The 10877-nt window shown below is 46.0% G+C and overlaps 3 protein-coding genes across 3 annotated transcripts; all 3 read left to right on the forward strand.

The window, feature by feature from the left end:
• Positions 1-4863: 4863 nt before the first annotated feature.
• J4E84_011051 (uncharacterized protein) lies at positions 4864-5934 on the forward strand (the record flags this gene model as incomplete). The annotated part of the gene is made up of 1 exon (XM_049393606.1): positions 4864-5934. The coding sequence occupies one exon, from the start codon at positions 4864-4866 to the stop codon at positions 5932-5934; it is 1071 nt and encodes a 356-aa protein (XP_049238681.1).
• Positions 5935-6886: 952 nt separating this feature from the next.
• Positions 6887-7985, forward strand: J4E84_011052 (uncharacterized protein; the record flags this gene model as incomplete). Its single annotated transcript, XM_049393607.1, has 4 exons — positions 6887-7056; positions 7120-7232; positions 7302-7860; positions 7913-7985. The coding sequence occupies 4 exons, from the start codon at positions 6887-6889 to the stop codon at positions 7983-7985; spliced, it is 915 nt and encodes a 304-aa protein (XP_049238682.1).
• Positions 7986-9602: 1617 nt separating this feature from the next.
• On the forward strand, positions 9603-10718 carry J4E84_011053 (uncharacterized protein; the record flags this gene model as incomplete). The annotated part of the gene is made up of 2 exons (XM_049393608.1): positions 9603-9848; positions 10056-10718. The coding sequence occupies 2 exons, from the start codon at positions 9603-9605 to the stop codon at positions 10716-10718; spliced, it is 909 nt and encodes a 302-aa protein (XP_049238683.1).
• Between the last annotated feature and the right edge of the window lie 159 nt (positions 10719-10877).

Below are 10877 nucleotides of genomic sequence, written 5' to 3' on the forward strand. Positions count from 1 at the left end.
AGAGGTTAAGAAATACTAAAGAGTCTAGTAGAGGTATATTCTTTACTTAGACCTAGGCTATACCTACTAAGATCTAGACAGATATTATAACGCGTGTTAACTAGTAGAAATTCTCTGCGTAGTCTTGCTTATAGTAGCTTAATATATTAGAGCGCGCTATAAGACGCCTAAGCTAATAACGTAATATATACTAGAATTTAGAGAGATACTCTACCTAGTAATACTATTACTCGCTAAGGTCTTATATACTAGTAAAGTACTCTAGGTTTTTATAGTTAGTAAGAACTTTAAAAGGCTTATATACGCTAGTAAGCTTAGCTACCTATACCTTAAGGTAGCGCACTATAGTAAGCAACTTTTTATTATAAATAGTATAGTTACGCTTCTTACTTATAAGAGCTGCTAAATAGTAAGTAACTAGGTATAGAATGCCTCTAATATACTGCGAAAGACATCTCTCTAGAGCAACGCCTAAGTAGTCTGTCTTAATAATTATTTAGTAAGAGAAGTTCTACTAACAAAGAATAGAGTCTATAATAAATGCAGACTTTAACGTTTAGAAAGCCTAATTCTTCTCTAGTCTCTATTTAAACTAAGTAGCCTTTTCTATAAGTTAGTAGAAAGAAGTAGCTACCTTAGAGAAGTTAGAAATAAAGTTATAATAAAAGTTTATAAACCTAAGAAAACTACGTACACCTATTACTATTATAGGCGCTTACTAGTTCTAGACTATCTAGAGCTTATCTAGGTCTAGACGTATAGCGCGCTTTGCCTTAATAACATAACTAAGGTAGTAGACCTTCTTTACTATAAATACGCTTTTCTTAAGGTCTAGATTAAGTTAGGTATTACGTAGTAGAGTTAGAACTTGTTTTGCCTTAGTAAAGTAGTTAGCTCTACTTTCTCTAGAGTAGATTAGAACGTTGTTAAGGTATACTATTACAAAATTGCCTAGTACTTTCTTTAGCGCACTATTAATATACTACTAGAAAAACACAGGTACACTAGTTAGGCTAAAAGAGTAGACAAGCTACTTAAATAACCTAAATTAGATATAGAACGCTGTTTTTGCCTTATTACTATTAGCTATATATAGCTTATAGAATGTAGCATAAATATTAATCTTAGTAAACTAATAAGCCTCTAAAAGTATATATAGTGTTTTCTTAATTAAGAGTAGTAGGTAGTAATCTACAACTATAATTTTGTTAAGGCTATAGTAGTTAACATAGAGGCGCTAACCTCTAGAGGCCTTCTTTACTAAAAGAACTAGCGACCTAGTAGAGAAGAAGCTAGCCTAGATCTACTCTTTATTAAGTAGGTCTGTAAGCTACGCGCGCAGCTCTAGTAGCTAATTACGCAATATTAGATATAAGAGGCTTTATAGCGTGTTCTACTTATAGCTGCGCGCGTCTATAGATAAGTTAATATAATAATTAAGGCAGCTCTAGTAAAAGAGTAGCTTACTAGCCTTATTCTTATTAAAGAGGTTATAAAATATAGCTAACTTAGGTAGTAAGTTACTTAGCTTAGGCTCTATAAAGAGTTAAATACCTTCTAATAAAAGGTAGAACTAACACAGAGTATAAGTAAGAGTATAGATACTTATAATAAGAACTACACTCTTATACCTAGAAATGCGCGCTCTATAACCTACTACCTTAGCTACCTTCTTAATACTAATTATTATAATCTCTAGCTACTCTAGAGCCTAATTACACTTATACACTACTATCTCTCTAGCGTAACTTATAGTAAGAAGGCCCTATAGAATATTAAGAACAACGCTCTTCTAGCGCATCTATAGCTTACCTAGAATAATATTATAATATAAGTTTAGAACTATATAGGTAATAAGGCGAGTTAGCTAACTATTAATATTACACTCTACTATAGCTAACTATAAGATAATAGAGTTCTATAAGAGATCTACTACTTAACGCAGTAACTATAAAGTTAATTTAAGAAATTAGGTACTTACTCTTCTAGTAATTGCCTTATTAATTGTGTAGAAACATTTACACTCTAAGTTAACTAACGTCTACACCTACTTAGCGCCTTCTAGAAATAAGAATACTAAAAATAGGCTCTTATCTATAGACTAGCTAATATTAACTAAGTAAGTATTAAGGCTACGTATTAGTAACTTCTCTGCTAATATAACTATAGTCTACCTCTAAGCTAGACTCTCTCTAGAGGTAGTTAGTTTTCTAAACATACTCTCTTTTTATCTAAACTAACTAATTATATTATAATAAAGTGTATTATAGCTATGTTTAGGTACACTCTTATATAGTAGCCTACGCGCCTACACTACGTATAAATACTTACTACCTTACGCTTACTAAATATATCTACAGAAATCTAGTTCTTTTAGTTAGAAGCTAGACCTCTATAAAAGCCTCTAGACGTAGTGTCTACTACTTCTACGTTTACTATATAAATGTTACTATTATAGTTCTGCCTCTAAGGCGCTATAGGCATAGAGTAATAGAGCTAAGATCTTTAGGTAGACTCTATCTTTGCTATCTTAAGGTTAACTACAATAGCCTTATACGTAAGAACTATAGTATTATAGTTAGTACGTAATATACTCTAGTTTATAGAGACCTCTTTTATATAATTATTTAAGGCGTTATAAAGCTAGCCTAGCTTATACTTATTAGTCTAGTAGAGCCTACCTACCTACGCTAGAGTCTAGCTAAAGGCAATAAAGAATTCTATAAAGAACTAACGCTTTTTCTAGCGCAAGTAGTCTAGGTGCACTAGAGCCTACTTCTTACTATAGACGTTACTGTAGTAGAATAATAGGTAGTTAAGAAACTCTAGTAGATTCTAGGTACTATACCTACCTATCTTAAAGTATAGAGCAACCTACTACTAGACTATAAGTAATAGTTTAGCGTTAATAAATATAAACTGCAACTTTCTATTTCTTAGAAACTCTTAGTTTATTACTAGCTTATGCTTAATTATTACCTTCTAGGCTTAGAAGTACGCCTTATTATCTCTAAAGCGCTCTTCTATCTAAAGAGACCTGCGCTTATCTACATATATAGGTAGAGAAGAAGAAGAAAATAGAGAGTCTACACTAGCGCTAAAACTACTAATAGGCACCTTTATAGTAGAAGCAGCGTTTTCTTTCTATAGAGTATTACTAAAAGAAGACGTAGTATTAAACTATGTACTTAAGGCCTTAAGGCGTTAGGTAAGGTATTTGTTCTAGACCTAGAGTGTCTAGAATAAGGCGTAGTCTTCTGCGTAGTCTTAGGTTAGTTATTATAGTTAGTTTAGAATTACTTATAGAGTTGCGTCTTTAGCTATTTTTATTCTTTAAGCCTAGCTAGTTTATCTCTAAACTTATATATAGTGCGTAAGAAAGAAGCCTTATAAATATTATAGACTAGCCTTAGAGTTAGAATATACTAAGTGTTAATAGAATATTATAAGGCTTAGAACTTAAGAGGCTACGTATAGAATCTAGAGGTTTATATAGCAAGTCTAGACCTTACCTATACCTTCTCTATTCTAGCCTAGGCTTAGGCAAAGCCTAAGACTATTATAGTAATATATACTAAATTAATATTAAAATTATTTAGTAGTTCTAAAAGAGACTAGCTTAAAGTCTTTTAATATCTTTTAATATTTTTTAATATTATTTTACTATAAAGATAACACTAAATTAGGCTTAAGGTACTATTATGCTTTACTTATACTTAATAAGCTACTACTTTAGGTTAGTCTCTAAATATAAAAGCTAGCTAATTATTATATCTCTAATTTAAATTTCTATAGTACTACTATATAACTCTTACTTAATAATCTAAAGTCTACTTAATATCTTTATAACTTTATATTACTACTTTAGCTTTTACTATAAGCTTATATTTTAATAAAGTTTATAAGCTATTATATACTATATTACTAACTTTCTAAGTAAAAAGAGTAGAGTATAGCCCTCTATTATATATTATACTACGTTACTACTACTGCGTTGTAGGATCTGCTCTGGCATTAACTCTATTCATCTATTAGGAATAGCGTGTGAGTGGCTTGTGAATGGCTTGGTGTTCAGCCGCCTAAAACGTTAGAGGCCGCCGTCGGGGGTGTCGGGACTCGGAGTTAGCCCTCCGCGCGCGAGGTGCTTGATGCTTCGTGTCCTTTACGAGTTGTTCATGGGCGCGCAGGAAGCTATTGGGATGCGATGGCAGGACAGGCGTGTGAGATGCGGCATGAAAGAAGGATAAGAAGATTAATAGAAGCCACTCGGCGTATATCAGAAATACCATCATCGCCTTGCTGTGACGCACTCACCCGCTGCAGCGCCTCCATCGACCCCTGCTTAGTGGCATCCCGAACGGGGGAGCACTCCTAAGCTCACTACCACATGGAGCGCCTTCACTCTGCCACCTCCAGCAATTCCCCGTCTCCCGCCCTACATTGTTAGCCTCGACGCCGAGTCGATGTGAATGTGTAGCACGTGAATCAACCCATCCCCCAAACTGCGCCGCCCGTGTCAAGTGGGCGATTCGGCGGTTGCACTCGACGGTTGAGTAGCTCCCGAAGCGGATCAAGACCTACCTGGCCTCTTCTCGCAACGCCATCGAAACCGTTGAGCAGAGCAGCCGGTGCGACGCGTCAATTTCACACGTTACGACGCCCGGGCTAAGACAAAATCAATTACCTGTAAGCCCCTTTTTCCTCTCCCTATACTCCGTCATCCTACTGCCCTGGCCCTCTGCTCCCTCACCTGCCTGCCACTTCCACCCCAACCCATTGCCCCATCGTACCGTGTTGACATTGGACGTCTTGCAGTAGTCACCACCGCACCCCCGAAGCGTTGCATACCACACGTCTTGCATCATGGAGCCGTGGATGAGCTGGGTCGTGTTCCTGGCCATTGGAGGCGCCGCCTACTGGTACTACATGCACCAGGGCAACACGGCGGATACCCGAGGACGCTCCACCACGGGCAAGTCGACGACCAGCTCGCTCAAGGAGGCAGTCAGCTGGGACACCCCAGAGAAGAAGCCCAAGGCACAGAAGGCTGCAAAGCCCAAGGCCCCTCGCAAGTCGGTCAAGACGGCCGTCCAGGATGCCGGCAACAAGGCCGCCGCGACCATCTCGCAAGCCGCCCCCAAGCAGGCTGCCGACGACAGCGCCGTCGAGCCCCCCGCCGCCTACACCAACAAGGCCCCGAGCGGCAAGGACGTCTCCGACATGCTCGGTGAGCGCGCTGCCTCGCCCGCTGTCATGAGCATTAAGCCCTCCGAGAAGCCAGCCAAGTCAGTCAAGGCTCAGACACAAAAGGCCGAGGTCGCGACCGAGTCCAAGAAGCAGCGCCAGAACAGGAAGAAGGTCGAGGAGGCCAAGGCCGCGCGCGAGGAAGAGGAGAAGGCGCGCAAGGCTCTCGAGGAGAAGCAGCGTCGTGTCGCTCGTGAGGCGCGCGGTGAGCCGGCCAAGAACGGTCTCGGACAGAGCAAGCCCCCCGCCTCCAACCCCTGGACCGAAGTGCCCTCTCGCGGTGCCGTCCAGCCTCCCAAGGCCGCTTCGTCTGGTCAGCTTCTCGACACCTTCGAAGCTCCTGCCCAAACTGCTACCAAGACTGCCGCCCCTACCAACGGCGCTGCTAAGACCGCTGCCCCTGCCAGCACCCTGCCCTCGGAGGAAGAGCAGATGAGGCTTGCCATGGAGGACTCTGCCTGGACCACCGTCCCCAAGGGCGGCAAGCCCAAGCGCAAGACCGTCAACGAGGAGCTTGCTGAAGAGCTCGGCGAAGTCACCACCACCACGAAGCCCCAACAGTCCGCCAAGCCAGTTCGACCAACTGAAGTCATCAAGGAGAACAAGAACCCCAGCTCGCGCTACCAGATCCTTGCCGAGGAGTTCAACCCCAAGACTGGCGACGATGCCGATGACTGGGCCGTCATGTGAAGTGAGCAAACATGACTCAGCCAGCAGCTGGTCTCAGGACCTCGGGTACATTCACGTACCCTGGACGACGATACACCTTTCAATTTCTATCACGTTGATGACTGTTGGCGCACGTGAGATCTTCAGGCGTTGATCTGACTACTTCCAACCTTCATCACGATAGCATCATATTTGGCATGACGGACGGGCATAGCTCATACGACGGTGGAATTGTCCTTGTAAGCATGGGTATGGCTGGATCATCGGATGGGTTCCTTCCACTACTTGCTATCCAGGCCATGGAAGCATCGGCGTATGGGGTTGCATCTGATCTTATTGCAAAGGCTTCTTGCATTCGCGTCCTGTACTTCAATACCACATTTAAACATCAACGCTGGAATAATGACTGTTGAGGCGCGCAGGTAGAAAAAGTAGTTGTTGAATTGCAGCTCCTCATACAAAACCTCTCACACATGTGTCTGCAGTACAGCCGTGCGTTGGTGAAAGCTATAAATACAACCGTGCTCCACCGTGTTGAAAGTGCCCGTGCCAAGTCGTGAATCAGCTAGTCAAGATTGGTCCGGAGGTATTTCGTACCGACTGCTACTCCTGACGCCATAGTCAGAGTCGAGTAGCAGAAATCTGGCCTCTTAGTAGTACTCTAGTAGGTTGCGCGAACCGAGGAACCAGCGCCGCAGCAACCCTGGGAACAGCCCACACGACGCAATTCAATATATTCACCATCACGCGCAACTGCCAGCTAGCAATCCCACCCTGCAATTTACTAGCCTGCAACAGAAGAAAGTAGTGAGACTCAACACATCAAAGTAAGGCGCAAAGGGTTAGGCCGCTGACATAATCTGACGTTCCGAAGGTCAATCGCGTGAAGGACACCTGTTCGGAGCAGCGCAACCCAATCACCTCTACACCTGCCGCCGCCCACCCTCTCTTCTTCTCTACTACACCACCAGCCATGGCGCAGATACGCGGCACCGCTGGCTACCATTTGGGCAACCAGAGCCCCTTTGGCAACTCGGGGCGCAACGACAACAGCACGAACGACCCCAGTCCGCTCGACCAACTGCGCGCCCAGACGAGCAAGCTCGAGGACCTGCTGGACACTGTCTTCGACCCCATTAAGCCGTGAGTCTTCAGAAACGGTGCCACGACGCTGCCCGCCTGGAAACCGGCTAATTCCCCCCGTAGATACCTCCCTGGCATCGGCCGCTTCCTCATCGTCGTTACCTTCCTCGAAGATGCCCTGCGCATTATCACACAATGGACCGACCAGCTCACGTACCTGCACGACTACCGCCACAGTACGTCTCTACCCCTCCTCTCGCAGCAGCGCGTGAACATTGGCTAACACAGTCTCTCTCTGTCTGCAGTCTGGAACGGCGTCACGCACATGTTCCTCATCGTCAACATCGTCCTCATGACCGTCTGCTCCTTCGGCGTCATTTTCCGAAAGTACTCCGAATACAGCGTAGCGGGCCTCATGACCGTCGTGGTGCTCCAGGGCATCGGCTACGGCCTCGTCTTCGACCTCAACTTCTTCCTGCGCAACCTGTCCGTCATGGGCGGTCTGCTCATGGTGCTCTCCGACTCGTGGGTGCGCAAGAAGTTTGCGCCCGCCGGCCTACCCCAGCTCGACGAAAAGGACAAGAAGATGTACTTCCAGCTCGCCGGCCGCGTCCTGCTCATCTTCCTCTTTGTCGGATTCGTGTTCCGCGGCGACTGGGGCTTCTGGAGAATCATTGCTAGTCTGTTGGGACTCGTGGCGTGTGTCATGGTGGTTGTGGGCTTCAAGGCAAAGTTCTCGGCTGTTATGCTCGTGCTTATTCTCAGCGTCTTCAACCTCTACGTTAACAATTGGTGGAAATTGCACCCGCACCACCCCCACAAGGACTTTGCCAAGTACGACTTCTTCCAAATTCTGTCCATTGTGTAAGTCACCCTATTTCCGCTATCGGCAAGCGCATTGCTAATAATCATTCAGTGGCGGTCTCCTCTTGCTGGTCAACATGGGCCCCGGCCAATTTTCCGTCGACGAGAAGAAGAAGGTCTACTAGACTCGGACATGTTCACGCATCACGACACGTGTTTCGGCTTTTTTGAACGAAACGGTCGCCTTATATTCGATATATAAACGCATATATGATATTCAATTGGACGAAAAAACGAACGTGGTGGGGAAAAGCGAGGGATGATGGCGGTTTGGGCAAATCCCATTTTCAAGACGAAACCAGAACAGAACAGTCTAGACAGCAATTGGGTGTCAGGCAAAGAATGGATGTTGGGCTTCTCAAAAAGCGCCAGGTTTTTCCAACCGTCAGCCCTTGCATTGGGATGTTGTCCTTGTGCCGGGCATCTGGAAAATGGGGGGGCAAACGTTGTGTAGAATTATGGAACGAATCCGGCGTTTGCTTTTCTTACTTGCGAGTGATATGATGGCGATTTGGGCTTATGAATCGCACGTTCTAAAGGGGAAGATGCGTACTTTCTTCTTTTTACGTATATGGCAAATGCACATTCCCCCAATTTCACTTCCGCCTTTTCGATGTAGATATGACCACGGGTTAGGGACCCACCCGCAAAGTCAAAGTGGAGTCAGTGTCGGTATCGGTGACCTCCGCGTTTGGCGGCTGCGGCATGCCACACACACCTGCCATGCGCGGTTTGGTGTAGGCTGGTAGGGGTATCTAGACGCGAGGCGCGCCACTAGTTAGATAATCGTACATGTATCCATACGTACCTCGTGGAAGCAAACAACCAGCAGCCATTCCATCTACATCACCAATTCTACCTCACCATCTTTATCTGCACACATTGTAATTATGGCGCCAAATAAAATCATCATCGATACAGACCCTGTGAGTTATTCCACTAGAACATGAAAGTGCGGGGTAAATGTCGGTGGGGGGAAATAGGCGGGAATGGGCATGAGAACAGGAATAAGTGGTGATTTGGATATGATTGGGGCTAATAGAAAATGTGGTAGGGCGTCGATGATATCCTGGCTATGCTCCTGGCGTTCTCGGCTAAGAGCGAGGAGTTGGATATTTTGATGTTGAGTTTGACGTTTGGGAATGTTGAGGTTAAGAAGTATGTTTGTCTTTCCCTTTCGTGTTCTCTTCTCGAGGTTTTGTTTCTGTATGGGGAAAAATATATTTGAATTGGGCTCGAGATACACGCTGGATGGGTATTATGTCGGAGAGAGGAGATATGGATTGACTGACGAAACAACAGTTGTCTACGAAACGTGGTCACGTTGTTCCACTATATTGAGAAAGAGAGGGCGTGGCGGAAGGAGAATGGCAGACCGGAGGGGTTTGAGACGTTGAGTGCGAGGAAACCTATTGGTGAGTCTTTGATCGCAGGTGATGATGGAAAAAGAGAATGTGTGCTAACATGAGCGATAGTTGCTGTTGGTGCCGAGGAGCCATTGGCGGAACATATGATGGTCGCGGACTTCTTCCGTAAGTCGGCGGCTCCTGAGATAAATTGGATGGGAAGAGCGAATAGCTGACGTGGCATAGATGGGATTGATGGGTTGGGAGGTATACATCACAGTGTAAGCTCTTTGTCTTCCAACACGATGTAGAGAGCTGGGAACTGACCTGATCCAGCACCCACACCTCTCACCAGAAGAGACGTGGAAGTCACTCTTCACACCTCAGCCGAAGAACATGTCGGCTGAAGAAACCAAGGCGCTGCAAAAAGTCAAGGAGAAACACTCGCTCTTTACGCCATCGCTGAAGCCTGCACACGAAGTCATGCTCGACTTGCTGAGGGAGAACGAACCCGATACAGTTACTATTGTGGCAGTTGGACCGCTGACAAACCTCGCTATTGCCGCTGCGCAAGATCCCGAGACGTTTTTGAAGGTTAAGGAGGTAGTCGTCATGGGCGGTGCAATTGATGCGCCTGGAAACGTAAGTCCTGATCTTTTTCAGCTTACAATCTCACCTTTCGTCGCATCCTCTCCAGCTCTCCACAGCTCTGAAAAGCCACCCACAGCGTCGTCCACCCCCACCACTCCACCTAACCTACCACCCCCATACTCTCTCCATCCCCATCCCCCCTTCACCTAATCAAACAACCCCCACCCCCCTCCGTCCCTCACTAAACAACCTCACCAGATGACCCCCGGCGCCGAATTCAACACCTACGCCGACTCCGTAGCCAGCGCGCGCGTCTTCGCTCTCACATCCGCGAACCCGCACCTCACCATGCCCCCCTCACTCTCAAACCCACAGAAGAAGCACCAACTCCCGCCGTACCCAAAAACGCTCAGCAAGCGCCTAACCATCAAACTCTTCCCGCTCGACACAACAGAACTACACGTCCTGCCCAAAACCATGTACGAAGACTACATCGCCCTAAAACCCATCAAAGGCTCCCCCCTCTCCGAATGGACATCCCTCTTCCTAACCTCCACCTTCGCAAAAAACCTATCCCTGAACCCACAACAAGATCCCACGAAATCCGGACTCCAACTACACGACCCGCTAACGATCTGGTACGCTTTATGCCCTTCCAACCCGCTCTGGAAGTTCAAAGAGGAGGATGTGAGGGTTGAGACGAGTGGGCAGTGGACTAGGGGGTGTACGATTGTGGATCGGAGGGGGAGGCCGGTTACGGAGGGGGAGAGCAGTTTGGAGGAGGAGGTCGTGGGGGATGCGGGGGGGTGGAGGGATAGCAGGAGGGGGAATCGGGTTGGGTGGTGTACGAGGAGTCCGGGGGAGGGCAAGTTTGCGAGGGTGCTGCTGCATAGGGTTTTGGGGGATGGGGAGCAGTGGTAGGGTATGGTGGGAGTGCGTGTGGGGTTGAGTGGGTGATTGCTATTTACTGAGAGGATGGATATGCATTAGAGTGTTGTGGATAGAGGGGCTGAGTGATGAGCTATACACGCTATGCTACATGCCTCAGCCTTGTACTCAGACTGGCCTTGGCGCAAGTGT

The sequence above is a fragment of the Alternaria hordeiaustralica genome, assembly GCF_023758085.1.
Source record: "Alternaria hordeiaustralica strain BMP 2776 chromosome Unknown scaffold_53, whole genome shotgun sequence".
NCBI lineage: Eukaryota > Fungi > Ascomycota > Dothideomycetes > Pleosporales > Pleosporaceae > Alternaria > Alternaria hordeiaustralica.